The sequence below is a fragment of the Neopsephotus bourkii genome, unplaced genomic scaffold, assembly GCF_033783945.1.
Source record: "Neopsephotus bourkii isolate Nb327-2 ecotype Australia unplaced genomic scaffold, CSIRO-AGI_Nbou_v1 NB_398, whole genome shotgun sequence".
NCBI classification, from domain to species: domain Eukaryota; kingdom Metazoa; phylum Chordata; class Aves; order Psittaciformes; family Psittacidae; genus Neopsephotus; species Neopsephotus bourkii.
In genome coordinates, this window is record NW_026900902.1 from 1885115 (window position 1) to 1902894 (window position 17780).

The 17780-nt window shown below is 40.8% G+C and overlaps 1 protein-coding gene across 4 annotated transcripts in view; it reads right to left on the minus strand.

Moving 5' to 3' along the window:
- Positions 1-1416: 1416 nt before the first annotated feature.
- PCCA (propionyl-CoA carboxylase subunit alpha) overlaps positions 1417-17780 on the minus strand; it is a 275758-nt gene continuing 259394 nt past the window's right edge. For all 4 annotated transcript variants that reach the window (XM_061349292.1, XM_061349291.1, XM_061349290.1 and 1 more), the window contains 3 exons: positions 17551-17691; positions 5131-5208; positions 1417-1762 (listed from right to left, as the gene is read on the minus strand). In XM_061349292.1, coding sequence (XP_061205276.1) covers positions 1694-1762; positions 5131-5208; positions 17551-17691 — 288 coding nt within the window. In that variant the 3' untranslated portion in view covers positions 1417-1693. The remainder of the gene's footprint in view (positions 1763-5130; positions 5209-17550; positions 17692-17780) is intronic.

The window sequence follows — 17780 nt, forward strand, 5'->3', positions numbered from 1 at the left end:
TGCACAGCTGAAGCAAGAAAATGAGAGCAGGAAATACGTTAAAAATACAGCTGTAGAAGGTGAGACCAAAGGCAGGAGCAGCCCAGTGTCCTGGCCCAGCATGGGCAGCAGCAGAGGCCTAGGCAAGAGCACAGGGACAGAGACAATGCTTACAGTGTGCAGGGATTGCAGAGGTATCACTACATCTAGTGAGCTGCAGCTGCTGAATTACTGAGCTAAATCAGTTAATGGAAGAAAAAGCCTTTCTTAACCACACGCTAACATTTTGAACCCAGTAAACTTCTGGTATCTTCACCATCCTGTGTTATGGAGCTCCTGAGTGAGCAGTAAAAAAAACAACCCCTGTTTTCTTACCTGTTCTGACCAAGTCACCAGCCCTCTCACTTCTGTTTAAGTCAGGTATTCAATCTTCCTCCTCTGCAGGCCATCTCTGGTTTCCCACACTGGAGACACTGCTTTTCCAGCTGGATATTGTCTTGTATTATGAACACTTCTAGTTCTTCACACAGTCTTTAGTAAGAGCCTCTGCACAACAACAGATCAGGCACTTGGTCTTCCTTTTCTGTAAGTTTAGGAGGAAGGTTGACCAGAGGGACAGCAAATGCCTCCAGCACTACCCTGGGGTAGCTAAGGGAATTCAAGGACAGTGCCAGCTCCTTCTGTAAAGACTTGCATCGAATAATCATAGAATCATAGTTGGAAAGGACCTTAAGATCATCTAGTTCCAACCCTCCTGCCATGGGCAGGGATGCCTAACAATAGACCATGTCACCCAAGGCTCTTTCCAACCTGGCCTTGAATACTGCCAAGGATGGAGCATTCACAACTTCCCTGGCCAACCCATTCCAGTGCCTCACCACCCTCACAGTAAAGAACTTCTTCCTTTTATCTAACTTGAACTTCCCCTGTTTAAGTTTAAACCCATTACCCCTTGTCCTATCACTACAGGCCCTGATGAAGAGTCTCTCTCCAGCCTCCTTGTAGGCCCCCTTCAGATACTGGAAGGTTGCTGTGAGGTCTCCACGCAGCCTTCTCTTCTCCAATCAATAGAAAGAAGGGGGAGGGGGGGGGGAGATAGGGATTTGAGTATGGAGCCAACTGTAAATGAAAATACACTGGGAAAGTTGGCACTAGCAAAATAAAACATCCAATGTGTGAGTCAAATCTAGTTTATACAAAGGCTTCAAAATATAACAGTAAACCTGCTCAGAATTTAGAGCATTGGCTGTACTTGCTCAGCACTTACACAGAGGGTAGGAAGAGCTGCTCAGTTCACTTGGTGGTTAGTTTTTCCACTCCCACCAACCATTCTGTACTGTTTGGCTGGGGCCTCAAACCAGTGATGTTACCACTGAGAAGACAAATCGGATTTGGGCTTTTGTTATGTTTTCTTTTTTTTAAAAGAGGCTTTTCCTGTTTTAAAGCAGAAATGGTATTTTATTGATTTTATCTGATCCTTAAAAAAATCAAAGAATTACAAAGGTTATGTACAAGTATTTCTGGAAGCAAAAATCTGGGATCTGTTGCCAAGGTTTAACATCTGTGTTTGCTGTCTTAATCACTGATTCAATAAATACGTCTGTATAAAACCTTGTGCGTAGGACTGTCCATTTTCTGTGTTGAATTATCTTATCTTACTTTGTGGATGAAAATAATAAAGGCTTAGCTAATTCAACACTGTGGAGGCAACACGTCATTCCAGTTCCACCAGCAGATCTCCTTCTCCAACAGTATCACCAGCTTTGCAGTGCACAGCTTTCACCTGCGGTACAGAAACAGGAACAATTTCAAACTCCCCTCAATAGCATGGTTAAGTAAATGGTTTGGTTGACATTGCTCATACAGAGTATCACATCTGCATGCACAGGGTAAGTGGCCAATGCAACATTATGACCGTCATAGGGATCACAGATGCCTGTATGTTGGAAGGGCCTCAGGAGGCTGACATCTCAGCCTCTAGTGTTCAGAGTCCAGCTGAGCTTTGAGTATCTCTGAGAACGAAGACTCCACAACCTTCTCCAGTGCTTGGCCAACTCATGTCAAACTCCATCAAGGTATTTAGGCATCTACCACTAGCTGGTTTTCTTATGACTTGCGAGCTGGAAGACCTGAATGTCAGATGGAGATGGCACTTAAAAATTAAAAGGGACCCTTCTTCCACCTGTTTGCACTACTGTTTGTTTACTATTGAAGCTTGAAATCCTTTATTAGAGGACAGGCTGACTCTTCAATACTCACACTTGTGTTTCAATTAAATATTCCAGTATTTCTTGCATTACAGATTTTAAATATAACTGAATTTTTGGACCGAAACCATGAAGTGGGAGTCCATCAACCCCCGGAGCACTGGGATAGATTGATTCAAACTGAACCAGGATCCTTTAACATAACTGAACTTGGCAAAGGCCCACCACTGTCAAACAAATGCAGCTACATCTGAAGACAACTCACATACTCATGTGCAGATTCCTGAATTTTAAAACAGGAAAATCTCACACTATTCCCTCATTTCCTTTACAAAAGGTTGCAACATGTTTGAATTCCCTTTCAACACACTGGAGCTCCAGAAATTACTTGAAGCTGTATAATAGAGTTTACTTGCAATATTAATTCAAAGCTCACACTGAAATGCGTAAATCCATGTTCTAAACCTTGTTCAGCAGCTAGCTCAGTTTAGTCACCCAAACATCACCTTGGACTCCTAAAAGAAACCTGGAGGATACCCAAAATACCAGGCTAATATTCCCCATGTCCAAGTTAGTTTGATAGCCTAAAGCCACATGAGCTGTAAGCATGTCTCTGGTTCTGTAGCACATTCACAGCGTTACTCAAGAAATGAAGCTGGATACTGTATGTGGGCAAAGACATGATGTACAAAAAAGGGCTTTATTCCTGTTTATCAACAGTAGGCAGCCTACCTGATTCCTCAGCAGTGTGAAAAATATACTACTTCTTTCATTTCTTTATCTACAAAGCCAATGTTCAGCAAACACTGTGGCTGACCAGTGCTTCAAACTCCCCAGTGGTTTGTGACATTCCTTGCTCTGACCCATGCACAGCTGTCCCGGAGGAGACTGGAGGCACAGCAGTCCCTCCTCATCTTTCCCTCAGTTTTAAACCACCTGCAGCTGGACTGAACTCAAAGTAGACAAAAACAAACCACTTTTCTCACAAACAGGAAGATGGGGTTTGATGCAGAAAAGGAATTCAGCCAGGAATGAAAATGGGGACGGCTTCCAGCTGAAGACAAAGAAACTGAGTTTCAAAACATGGTTTCAGGGCATCAAAATGTAGACTACCAGCCAGTGCCAAACAACCCATTCCTGTGGAGGAGCCAAGTTATTTTGGCACTCATAGTCATGACTTTGCACTGCAAAATGGGATGAATCCTGTTTAGCAGCTTCATTTCTACACAGCCCAAAATTTGTTTGCCTTTTCAAATTCTTAACATTTTAAAGAATCAAATAATTTGCTTATTGTTAAAATGCAGACACCAAGGGGACATTGCAAGGCACATACTGGGCCTACTGAATGGCCTGTGCACCATTCACATCCCATTGTGAAGGATTAATAATCCAAACATGGGGTTTACATGGCATCCGTATAGAACGAGTGGGTGATGTTTATTAATGGGAGAAGTACAAGCACAATTTTAAGGAACAGGTCCACAGGTTACAACACACCCTGACGGGAATGGGAAACTTAAAGTAAAAAGTAAAAGGGAGTGGATAGGAGAGGGAATGGCATCTTAATTAAAAATACTCCCTAGTTAAGAGCAGTGAATGCAAAAAGGCAGCAGCAAGGGGTTAAACAAAAGAAGCAAAGATGAAAATTTAAATTCTGGGAAATATTAATCAAGTGAGAAAATAAATTATATAGGAATTAATGCATGAAATAAACCCATAAAATGGCAATGCTAGCGCGACAGGATAAGGTACGTCCTCCCACTCTCTGCAATTCTTTCCCTTGAGACCCAATTTTGCACTAGGTACACTGGAAGAGGCAAGCCCTGGGTCCCAGCCTCAGCGACGATGTTAGTGCTGTGCCAAATAAGCCTTTCCTGTAAACACACAAACAGTCCTTGGCATAAGAGAGCCATCCTGAGATCCCAGCAAATCTTGCCAGTGGCCGACCTTGTCCCTGCCCCGGAGAGCCAGGCTCCTCGCTGCCTCCCTCTGGGATAAGGGATCTTGCACTGGGATTTGTTCTCCTGTTTTTAATAGCAAAATGGCAGCACTTCAAGGACAGCAGAGGGGCTTGACCCCAACAAAAGAAGGGCCGGGACAGGTGAGGAAATACTACACAGAAGAGAATTCATAATCCAGATCCAGACCCTGCTCTCCATTTGAAAAGGATGAATCAGGGGCCCACGTCTAAGTGATGGTTTCAGGCTGTGAATTATAACCTGGCACAGGGATGCTCTGAGGCCCTCACATGGGGGCTGACCGTCCCCAAACCAGATGGGGCTTAAGACATATCCTTATCATGTAATCTTAAACATGTTCCCTGCTCAGAGCACTGGTTTTGGTACATCCTGCGCTGCAGCAGAGTCCCAGGTAAGGCCTGCAACGCTGATCCCTCAGAAATAAGGTATCACAATACACAACCTTGCAAAGCTTAACACATCTTCAGATCTAGGCTTCTTATTTAACAGTCACAATAACAAACAAATTGCTTCATTCATCTTCCTGCAAAAGCACTTTCTATGCCTCAATCTAAGTGGGTTCTTTAATGTCAAATTGTTTGCCATTAATGAATTAGCTGACAAAGTGATCTCCCTTCTTTCAGCTGCTCTCTGGAAAGACGGAATGTGGAGGACCAGTCTGCAACACCTTTCAGTTCAACCTGGCACTGTAACATAGAATCATAGATAACAAACCATTTAGGGAGAAAGACTTATCTGAATTTCTGAAGCCAGTAAAACTATTTACTGCTGTGCTATCTAAGGCTCAGAACTACTTAAACCAGCATTCACAGCAGATCCAAATGTTAAAAATTAACAACTCACTTTGAGAGACTTACAGCAATCAGACTTAATTCCTTAACAACCAGAATCCTCCTTTCTTCCTTTTTAAATCCTATCCTACTTGACAAGCTGCATATGGTTTTAAGAGACCCAAGGTAGCTTACCTTGCCTGTTTTAGCAGCGGTCAAACTGTTCTGCATTTTCATTGCTTCAATTACACAAATCTCTTGACCTTCTGAAACCTGGTAAAATTCAAGTGGTACAAAATGAGGATAGAGGATTTAAAACGCTCTAAGTGTGTATCATTCTTCTGGAAAATAAAGGGATTATTTCATTAAATGCTATACAGATTCTGATGGCATAAGTCAAGGCAGCCAGCTACACAGTCACGATACAGACCACAATCACAAAAGGCAATTGCTTTTGCCAAAACCAGCAGAAAAATAAGGAGAAAGGAATCACCTACTTAAAACTACCACCCCAGACAAACCACGTACCCACCACAGATCAACATCAGTTAAATCCAGGGCAAAATTTGATTTGTGCAGGTTTGGCTGGGAAGCCTTTGCTTCGCTTCCCTGGTGCAGATCCCGCAGATACTAATCCTGATTCAGAAGCCAAAAGTTCCTTGGCAGGTGTCTGGGGAGCATGCGCTGGAAGCTCCAGTATTACCCAATGTGCCAATGCTGAGCAGAAAGTCACACCTCTGCACATGGCAGCATCCAGATGACAGCTGATTACTTCGGACTAATGGAATGGAGCATGCCTGCGAGTAGCCACCACCTCTCATCCACAGGGAGGGATCACGGAGGCGAAACCATCCTTTTCACCACAGCTCTTAAAAGGAAACACTCAAGTTTCCTCTTTCTGCTGGCTTGCACTCTGCGAACAGGCATGGAGAAGCTCCAGGTCACCAGTAACCCACTGGGCTGCTCTGCTGTGCTCCCTGTGTGCCCCAGTCAGATCCTCCTTCCAATGCCTTGGACTACACTGTGGAGAGGAAACAGCCATGTGAAGCTTAACACTGTCGGGGGTACGAGGCGAAAACCACGGGTCTCAGGCTTTATCCCTCATGTAACCCAGTGATCAGCCAGTCATCCCATGAAGATGATGGATGCCAGAGAGGGAAGGGCACGGGGCCCTCCATGACAATATTTCACTAGGACTTACGCAGGTACACCCTTCTGGGGTGCCTGGCTCCAAGTGCCCACTGCAAGTCTTTTCATTGGGGTTTAGCAAATGTAGCCTGCCATTCACTCATTATCCCAGCAAATTTGGGATGCTTTCATTCTGATGCTAAAGTTTCATTAAAGAGGGTAATTTGAGACCTGCAGAGATCTGGTTTGTTACCAGAGTTTGCAACTTGTCTGTTTGTTGTATGTGCCAGTGCCCTCTAACTCTCTTTCTTTATATACATACATATAGATACATTTCTCTAATATATGTAGAATGAGTAACACATATTTAGGGACAAGTGTGTACCACTTTGGAGGAATATACTGTCCAACAGGAAGCTGTGAAGTCGGGGATCATATGGAAATTCTGAAAATCAAAAGCTTTTTTGATAAAGCATGTGCTAACAATGACTGAAAAGCATTGATACCTGCCTATGGATTCAGAGCAAGACTGAAGAACAGCCATTATGTTAAAAGGTGCTTATGTGCCCTTTCTCCAGCAGACTGCCAACAGCAATATGACTGGCTTTTGGGGCTAAATAAGCAAAGCGTTTGCTCTGGGAACACGCTGTACTAAGAGGATGCAGAGAATAAGCAACACCCAACACTTCACCTGCAGAAATTCCATCCTGAGCTTCAGGTGAGCATTTAAGTCATTAGCAGTGTCAAATTCAGTGAATAGTACCAGAGATTTGTTCTTTTGTCTCCAGTTACTTCCCCTCTATTCCCTTTCCCCATCTTTTGTCTCCTTCCTTCCACACCTGCTGCTCTGCCCATAGCCTTGTCCCAGTAGCTTGTTCTTTCCTTCCTTGCTTCTTTTCCTCCTTCTCCCTATCTCACTGCTCAGACATTTCTGGGGTTAAGAGGCAGCTATGAATATCTGCTTCTGCTAAAAAACAACAACAACAACAACAATAGTAATAAGCTAAAAAGCCTGTTGGAGTTTTGAGGGGTTTTTAATAGCCTATTCCAGAAACAAATCTGACACCCTCTGGTTAAACTCAGCTATCAGAGTACCAAGAACATGGGCCTCTAAAGTTTGCTGAAGGCTGAGATGCTAAGGAGTGCAGATCTGAACTGAGTGGCCTAATTTCAAGGGCACAAGAAAATCTTCCTGAGCCCCAGTGCAATTCAGCTGTAACACGGCTTCATCAGGTGGATGGTGTACAAATGTATCAGTTAGCTATTACCTAAACATAGCTCTGAAAACACGTCTGCTGGGAAAGTATGGAATTGTCTCTAGGTCTGGCACAAAAATGCCAGGAAGTATTAAGTGGCTGTGGGATGGCGATGTCCATGAATCTGAATTTCTCCTCATGTTCCCTCCCTTTCTCAAAAATAAAGTTTTTGTGTTTTACATAATACCCGCTGGGTTGATGACAAAGGAAGCAGTGCCTGGGAAGGAAATACCCCTCCCCAACCCACAAAATATATAGACAAAGTATCCAGTTAATATCTAGTCTTACTAATTTGGAAGGAAAGAGGCACTTTCCACAGGTACCACGTGTGAAAATGCTGTGTCAGCACTTCTGATAATGTGCAATTCGTTGAAAATTGCCTTGGTGGAAGTGTCACTTAAGCACAGAAGTTCAATTACTGTTCTTATGTTAAACCTTTACAGCTCCCCTCATTGTGTTGCAAAGCGACAAATCCTAAAATTAGGCACTTGTATCTCTCTTTTCTCTTTTTCAGTCCAATTTCTGGGCATTGTCCAATTTCTTTCATTCCACAATTGCGTATATCCTTTTGCCTGTTATTTAGCCTGCAAATTAAAATCACAGCGATGTGTACAAGTTCTTGCTTTCTAACCTATTTAAGGATTCATCTGGACCATTTTTAATGTAGCATTTTCATCCTATAACTTATTTCTTTCAGTAGATGGTAAACCAGTGTAAACCATCATCTTTACATTTCAATTTAGAGAGGTCTCAGTGATGACCTCAATCTGTCAAAACAGGCAAATAAAATCAAACAAAACAACTGATTGATTGGAACCAAGTGAAATAAAAAGACTCCTTTTCTTAAAAGAAATTAAACTCGGGTATCTCTCTCACAGAGTTGTGCTACAGACAGATCTACTCTAACACTGCTTAGAAGTAAAATAAATGAGTGATTAACTGTTAGACCTGCAGTCTGTATTTTAGTAGCTTGTTTCTGCATGGCGCAGTTCAAAGTAGCTGTTCAGTTTTGTCCTCCACAGAGTGAAAAGGAACAATAAAAAGAGAAAAAAAGAAAGAAAAAGAGGAGGAAAAAAATCATTGAACAGGAGGGTTCTTAAGATCTCGATGTTGCTAACATCGATGATGTGAATTTGGGAACACTCAATAGCACTGTGTGAACAACACAGGGACTGCGTGGTGGTTGTTATCTGCTCTGGACAAAAGGTTACACATGGGACAGGGAACTGTGTCCAGTCATTTCCCAACCAAGCAACTCACAACACAGGGTGGAAGCAGAATCTGAAAAGCAGCAACCAAAACAGTTTTCATTTCAGCATAAAGACAAACTGCACTTACAGATAGGTCCCTTTAAACCTCAGAAACAGCAAAAGACAGCGCACACCCCAGGGCATCGCTCCCATAGGATGGATACTTGTGAATATGGTACACTTTCCTCAGACTTTCGCGCATCATCTGATGAAGACTTAATGATTGTGACAGGACATCTTCAATGTTAGGCTTACAAAATGGTCACAAGCCCCACAAGTCTTTCTGATAAACCCAATCGGCGCTGATGTATTCCCCCGCTCTCTGTCTAATTGGTGTAAAGTTTGCAGATCTGAATCCCCTATCTTTTATCCAGCTTGCTGCGTCCTCTCCTTTGACATGAGGTCAGGGTTCACATTCGCATCCGATTATCGAAGTGGCACTCATTAACTGGCAGCCTGCCTCGCACCAAAATGAGTTCGCTGGAAGGGGAACTCAGCCCATTTACTCAGCAGATTTCAGCATTTTAAGGAGGCCTGAATGTCACACAGTATTGCTACGTTTTGAGGAGTTTCAGACATCTCCAGCTGATGATTAATTGTGAGTGATGGGAAATAAAATCCAGTAAAGCCAGCTGCTTGCCATGGTCGGCAAAATTACTATAATGGATATAGGCTGCCAATTTTCCAGTTTTACTGGCAAGTCTTCCAAGTGTAATTAAGGGAAGTTATAAATGATATGGAAATCTATCAAGTCCCATTTATTTTCAGAGGACTCTTTCCCCTGAGACTTTTATCTTCAAGCTTATAGTTTGCTTTGTTGTGCTAATGATTTAAACCACTTCTTATTTCTGATTAAAACCCCCAATATCCTTCATAAGAAGTTAGATCCACTTTATTCAGAAGGATTTAAAGAAACAGAAACCTTTTTCAAAGTTGTGTTTGTAACCGTGCTGAGATATCGTTTCCTCTGTGGAGGCGTAACAGAGCATCCTCCATCTTAGGCACCTTGTTACCATTTGGATTTCTGCTTCCAACAGATTTTGGGGATTGGGAAAGATCTCAGGGGGGGAAAGAAGGGAAAAGGAATTAAAAAAATAAAATTTAAAAATACACCATCAACAAAACCCCAACTTCCCTCTAAATCCTCCAAAAACAAAGATCATAGGTGCTGCCTTTAAACACTAGGCATTTAGCACAGGGTGGTGTTGCTCACTAATGCTGTTTGATTTGGAATAAAAGCATGAAAATGATGTGCAAAGGCCTAAAATTGGAGATGTAAAGGATGACTGCACAGTATTCCATTTCTCAATTTCATCCTTCAGAGCCACAAAATGGGGGTGATACAGTTACTGGATGAGATTTACAGTAACAGCTGTGGTCTTCCCACACAAGGGAGGACCTTCTAATGGGCTAAGGTCTGTTTTGAACAGACGGGGAGTAGCAAAACAAGGTTCCCTATTAAGGGTGTGCAGTAATATTCCTGATAAAGAAAATGAGTAGTGGTAGTCAGATTGTTTTAAAAGACCTAAATCTCCTTTCACTGTCAAAAATAAAAACAGAAATTAAAAAAAAAAAAAGAAAAGAAAAGAAAAAGGAGCTATTTTAGAAAGTGCAAACTGCTAAATAAATGAAAGACATGTAAATGTAAGGGTTTGTTTTTTTCTTAATCTCGCTATGAACTGTAAAGAATGCATAGGAACCAGTGCCAGGGGCATATGGCTTTCTCCTGTGCTGAACATTCATACAAAAGACAGGTTCATCAGTCATTGGAGTATCTGGATAAAAAATTAACTCCTGATGGATGGTATTTAGAGCTTACCTGCTGCTAGTACATTACCAGAGAAACAGAGGTTTTGAAACCCACATGACATTAGAAACTGCAGACCATGAAGTACCCCACATGCAAGTGCGCTTATAGTGTAAGCCAGGTTATAGAAAATAAGAAATAAGCTATTTAAACCCTCTGCCTAAAATTGGGCCCGCTGCAAGGAACCCTGGGTCAGCCCTACACAGGCCAATTAATGCACAGCATCTGCTGTACAGAAGCCGTGCATGAAGCACTTCCGAATGATTTCAGCAATTAAAAGAAAACTGTTTCCTGCCTGTTCTGACAGCAACTGTTTCAATGCAAGAGTGAGCACCAAATCATTGTGTGCAGCTGAAAAAATTAAGTCTCTTTTTTTTCTTTTTTAAGTCTTTTTTTTTTTTTTTTTTTAATCCTGTGAAAAGGGGGTGGGAGGGATGAAGATTTCTTACGGAATCAGATCGGTCTTTTGTTGTCCGACAGTCTGTGGTTTTCTGCCAAATTAGACAGAAGGCTCCAAGGGTTTACGGGGCCCTCTACAGTATCACCTTCTGGTGCACCGTGGCTCCCTAAAAAGATGGATCAATATCAACCCTGCTGATTTGCCTACAAAAGTGAAAATCCCTCAATTACATTTTTAAGACCGTTATATTTGGAACACAGGTGCTCTGCTGCTTAACATTTTTAAGTCTCTGAAGGGAAAAAAGAAAAAACAATGACAGCCCTAAGGAAAAACAATCTTAGATTTGGCTAAAAGTGAAGTGAGAGTTGGATTTTACTGGTATCTCCTTTCTCAGCTTTGGGAAGACACTAGTAAATATCCTGCACAATGTCACTTATGCTGCAACCTGTGTCCTTTATTAAGCCTCATAAGTAAGAAGGGACAATGCAAGACAGTGCCATGTGAAATCCAGTCACCCTCTCTTGTAGCCTTCCTCCAAATAATTACAAACATTCATCTTGTTTATGCCTGTGCAAAGCCACTGAACAGTGAATTAAGTATGCAGTCACTATCTAAAAGCCTTATGAAGATACTGGGATTTTTGTTTGTTTGTTTGTTGTTTAAACTTAGTCCATGCTGGTATCATTCGCTTCCCAGATTTTTTTCTCACTGACTTGCTGGCAATCTGGCAGCAAGCATCCAACAAGAAAACAAATCAAGAGGAATTGGATGAGCAGCAATTGAAATTCCTTGACATTGTCCATTACCATGTAAAATAATTAGTGCAGATTTTCCCTTCTTTCCAAATTAACTTTGAAACCACAGCTATAGAGCTGCAAACATAATTAGCGGCAATTAAAAGTACTTGACAAATCATTATTAAACTTTTTTTGCCACACTCCTTTAATGAATGAATCCAGAGATAGCAAATCCCAAATTTTGTGACCTCTGACTAACCAAAGGTCAGTGATGTCCCCCTGACAGCAATCAGCACTGGTCATTGCACTCCCACTTATCCAAAACACACTTCCCCAACTGCCTCTGAGATCCCAGCGTGATGGGGAAGTGATATGCAGGCAGAGAATGTCTGGGGGCAATTCTTGTGCTACTCAGATCAAGGCAAGGCTTAAGTTTCCATCACACCAATTTTTATCATTCAACTCTTTTACTAATGGCCCAAAAGTTGCTTACCATTTGAAATGGCAAATCACATCAATTAACAAATAATAATTATGAATTATTTTCAAAGGATGGTAGCATTTCATCCCTAAGAGAAAACTCTCATAATATTTACTCATCACCAGAATAGGATTTTAGTCTTAATTACACTGTACTTGAACACAAACCTTAGATTGTGCAATTTTGCATAAAGATATAGCAGAAGAATTTATGCAAGTCAAATATAAAAACCCCACATAAACATGTTATGAGCAAATGATATAGTTAAGGTGGGTTCTAATGTAAGCACAATTATTACTTGAAGTCTTGTGTTCTAAGAATGGTGAAAAATTTACATACTTTTGAAGTTTCACAGCTGCGAAACTGTTTCCCTTTCCTGTTTAGCAATAGGTTTTCTGCCCCACAAAAACATACCCCCCAAAAAATAACTTAATACACAGAATCATAAAAACTACACGAGGTTTTTGAGCATATTTGATCAAATTTGAAAACTCCATCTAACTGAAAAATGTAGTTAGTATTTGCTCTGGGATTGCTGAAGAACAGGAGGGAGGAAAGGAGGTAGAGGGAAAGAAAATGGGAAAAGCAACAATAAAAGGAAAATAAAAAGATTCCCACAAGACAAAAATCTTATTTGGATTTAAGAATATCAGATTATCAATACTATGTGTTTCTGAACAACATGTGAAACTGTTACTTAAGCGAATACATTTTCATGGTTTTTCCTGGCTGTTATTTCTCTGTTCTAAATTCCAACCAGTATAAGACAAGAAAGATAATGGTGGGGGTTTTTTTCTTTATAGATTTTGAGGTCTAAAGGTAAATATGATTTAAAACAACACACAATTGGCTGACAGCAAGAGGCAACTTTGTAACTCCATTTAACTCCACTTTCTCTTTCAAGAGAATAAACGATGCAGTGAGAAACAGAACTTAGGAAGCTGGTTTGTTTTGGTTTTTAGTAGTGAGTATTTCAACAGCAGAGGTCAAGCAAAACATATCTTTTCCCATAGCAAGAACTTTCCAAGGCTTGTGAGATGGAAAACTGTGGGGAAAGATATTTCTTTTTAACTGTTCCTCTAAAGAATAACAAGAGAAATTAAAATAACGTGCATACGCCTGAACTGGAGGAAGAATGTGGTTTAGAAGAACTGAAATGCAGCTTAAAACATCTTCCTCTGTTGTTTTTAAAATACGGGCTCACTGAGAGCAATGTGTTTTGCATGCTATAGAAGTAAAACAGCAGCCTTCAGGTTACACATTTTTGAAATTACTGGCATACTTAGCATATAGCAGCTGACATCTCGATAGAAAAAAACATCCCATGCAGCATCAACACCCATGGCTACTCTAGCATCAATCTGAAATCCTAAGAAATTTTGATATGAGAAAAGTCCATTTAAAGAGTGGGTTTGAATGATGATACCTTCCCAAACCAGGGGTGATCTCAAGTTACTGGAAAGAAGAGAGGATATTTAAAATCTTACTTAGATTTAATTATCTGTCCTCTTCTTTTGGCCACAGTCCTACAACAATTCAGTAATGCTGGGGTGTTTACCCAGATTTGCTTTCCTTTTACATATCTATGGATTGGAGGAATCATTGAATTGATTTAGGCTACCAGCACTGGTGTTAGGTTATTGACCAATACCTGGCTTAGTAATGCCACCTGTTCTGCTTAATTTAACTAAAAAAGAAAAACAACAAAGAGAAACATACAACTAAAAGAAAAACTCTTTACATTTGATACATAGAAAACTGAAAAAGCAAAAACTATATTCTTAGGTGAAAATATAGCAAAGGCTACAAGATAATAAGGATAGTTCAGATCTTTTTCTGTTGCTGCAGACAGTTCAGACTACCAAAGTTGAAATCAGCTGTGGAAACACTTTGGGTGGCTTGTTTTAAATGGGGTACAACAATATTGCTTTACCTGTTCAACCATTAGGACCTTGGGCTTTTCCTGCCCCTGCAATTTCAATGCACTGAATGCTACATGCACAAAAATTAAGCCAAGCAACTCAAGATGATGAAGAAATCTTTGAAAGTGCCTGCCCATTTCCTGCCCTCTAAGTTAAGCAGTGAATCTGTGCAGCTTTAGTAGTTTTTATGGTGCATTATTTGTGGTAGTTGTGGTGAGATCGAAACTGTTTGCAGTGCCATCTCCATACTCCAGCATTAAAATGCTGCTGCATGCTAGCAGAGCTGGCTTGTGCTGTCATCAGTGTCAGCCAAAACAGAGCAAATTTGTTCCCTGGACTTCAAACCCAGTGGTTTCTCTGGCCCTTGGCACCATGGGGAACCAAAAAGTAACTCTCCTAAAACTGAACTCCATCCTAATGCACACTCATCATTAACAATCTACTTAGAAAATTAACATGCAAACACCCTCGCACTCCAAAATGGTCATTTCCTATAAAATGTGACTCTGTTATCATGAGGAAAGTAAGCTAAATTTAAATCTTGTTTCCCTAAATAATATGAACCATCCTCCCAGTCAGCCAGATTTCGAATTGTTTTGTTGTTTATGTTGTTTTCTGCTTCTAAGTGCTTTCATTGTGTTTCCAGGAATAATTGAGTGACAATTAATTACAGTCTTCTGATCACATGAAGGAAAATAAAGAAAGTAGAAAGTAACTAAAAAGCTAAAAAATTGGCAACATCACAAGTTCTGCTTCTCTCCAAGTGACACAGAGCACTTCCCCACTGTGTTACTAAAATCCATAGATCATCTTATAGACAAAAGAAAATAAATTCCTTGCATATGCAGTATCTTTTGACAAAAATTAATTGAAAACTGCTCATCAGACCAGCTGGATAGAGGATGCTCACACAATCTTCTATCAGGCTTCATCAGACCAAAGTATTTTTCAGCAACAGCAGCCAAATGAGAACACTGTGCTTCAAGGAAAAACAATGACACGTAGAGTAGGGAAAAAAACAGAGATCAGCATTGCCTTCTCATTTGGCTAAAGGCACACAGGAAGGCTTAACAAACATCCATTTTACCTGACCGGGTGTGATGCCCTACAGCTGAACCACAGGCAGCACACACAAGCTTGCATGTGGAGCCATTCAGACAAAGAAGAGATGTCCCTCTCCAGGCATTTCTTCACCATTTGTAAAGTTATGCATGAAGATGGGGTACAGCCGCCCAACTGCCTGTTCTGCTGATCACTCTGAGAGCATCTCTCTGTGAGCGCAGCACTGTTGCAGTGATCACTGCACTAACACTATGTAGCATAAATCATAGGTTAGCAGAAACCAGCCTCGGAGTAGCTAATAACCAGGCAGCTTTATTGCTATCAAGAGCAACGCCTGAAGGATGGACAACTACCTCACGCTCTCCCATTTTTCAGCTGTGCTGTTTTCACACACTGTGCAAATTTGAGCTGCCAAACCCAGCTGCAGACTGGGAGCTACTCAGATTCCCATTTTTCCAGCACACTAAAGAAATCATACTTTTCCCAAACAATGCAACAAAAAGAGCTGTATTTATCAGGGAGCTGCAGTTCCCTGTCCATCATGCCTTGAACAGCTGTAGTGAGTGAGCTGGTTTCTGACGGACAGCCAAGATGTGTAATCTGAATCACACCATCCCACTGCTTATTCAGTGCCGATAGCTGATGCTACCCTCATCTCGCTCACTGGCTCGCTTTTTTTTAACGTTTTGACACTAGTCCTGAAAAGGACGGATTTAAGTTAAACCCTTTTCAATAACGCAAATGTGTTTTTGCAATTAAAGCCCCACAATTAGCATTGACAAGCTCAGGTCAGCAGAACATAGATTATGCCGTTCGAATGCTCTGCCACTCAGTGCCTCCAGCAAAAAGCTGCAGGAGAGGAGATGAGACGAGGAAGAAAAAAATCTCCACACATTATTTAACAACTTGTGCTCTGATGCACTGCACCACTTGTGGATTTTGGAGGGAGGCTCATTAATTTATTTAGTTAAAATCCCTTTGGCTCTGGCCTCCTTTTCCACTGGTTGTATCCCTTCAAGACAACAAGAACTAAGGGCAAGAATATTGGTAACATTCAGCAGAATTAAATTCTCAAAAAAAAAAATCCTAAATTAAAAGATCCATGCCTTAAAAATGTTTCCATTCTTCACAAAAGGAAGTATTTGCATAATATCTCCTTTACTCAGCCACTCATACTGCCTGGACACAGAAATCACGCATTCCTCTGTGCATGGGATGACACAGTGATTAATTTTAACTGAACACTGCTGGTTTTAAAGGTATAAATAGTGTGTGTGTGTGTATGCATGTACAGACCACAAAACCAGAAATCTAAATGCAGAAGCTAAAAGGATTTCTCTCTTGCTATTTTTCATTCAGCTGTACTTTCCTGGGAAAGTCACGAAATGTTTGTATTTCATTAATACAAACGTTTGCACCTACATATCTTTAATATTAACATGGTGACTCCTTTCTCTCTGTAAATAGACAGAAACAACCATACAGTCTAAAACCAAAAGTGGCATCATAGCAAAATGTAAGCAGTCACTTTACCAGCACAATCGATGACCATCACATAGTAAGTGCAGTGCTAATTCTGGACTTGAGACCTTGATCCCGTTTCTAAACCATCTCTCAAGAAAACCTAGGTTTCATTGCCATAAATTATGAACTCTGTGACTAAAGCTTTCTGTTTGTATCTAAGTGCTACATACACACAGCATTATTTCATAGAATCACAGAATAGCACTTCAAAATCAATCTACACAACATGATTCAAATACTTCTGTGCCTGCATCATTCTATTGCTTTCACTGGTTAGGAGAGATAAGGCCTTGACCTTAGAAATAATCTATGATACAATGTAGTAAAATCTGATCTAAACTTGAGATTAAATGTAACTCTAATACACTGTATTTACATTTGTTTCCAGTTCAATGTGAGGTAAGAAACACTGGAAATCCCCAGGACAGCAACAACTTGCTCTATTGCTCTTCTGTATGTTAAGTTTACTCCTTCAGGACAAGAAGATTCCTATAAAATACTGGGAATTCCCAATTCAGGAAATTTGTGATTTGTAAAATGCTAAAATAGGGATTCTAAACAAACAAAACAAAAAAGAAGGGGGGGTGGGGGGGAAGAAGAGAGGGGAGTTAAATATCTCTCCTGTATTCCTTGTGTTTAGTAATATTATCATTGCTTCAGGGCAGAAAATCAACAATTCCCTCCTGCTAGCACTAGCAGCAGATACATCCTTACTTATAGTTACATGCACATATACAAACAGACACAAATTTCCCCCCTTGCCCCCCTCCCCCAGCTTTGTGATACAAAACCCAAGCTATTGGTTGCATTTCAGCTGTGGACTTGTACCCAGCTGAAAATGTTCCTTTTAAAGCCAGTTTCATTTAAACTCTGCTTCCTTATTAGTTTCCATAACTCAAATGACAAGCAGCACACATCCTTCAGTACACATTATTCTACAGGTGAAAAAAAACCACCCCAACCTTTGACCTGTCATTTCAGTTGCACCAAGGAGAAGTTTGTGTGGAATATGTAATGAAAATGCAGATATATGGATCACATTTCTTACCGTGTCCCCAGGCTTGACAGAAACTGCCACCACTGCTCCAGGCATGGGAGATCTCAGAATGCTGGAGGTGTCCTCTGCTGCTTTCTCTGGCATGTACTTGCTCAGCTCTGCAGCAACCTTCGTCAGTATCTGTAATTTGTACTAAAGAATAGGAAGAGGAATGTTTTAGAAAACTGCACCTTGGTGAATTCCAGTCAATAATCTGCTCTATGTTACGGCACGTTTTTATA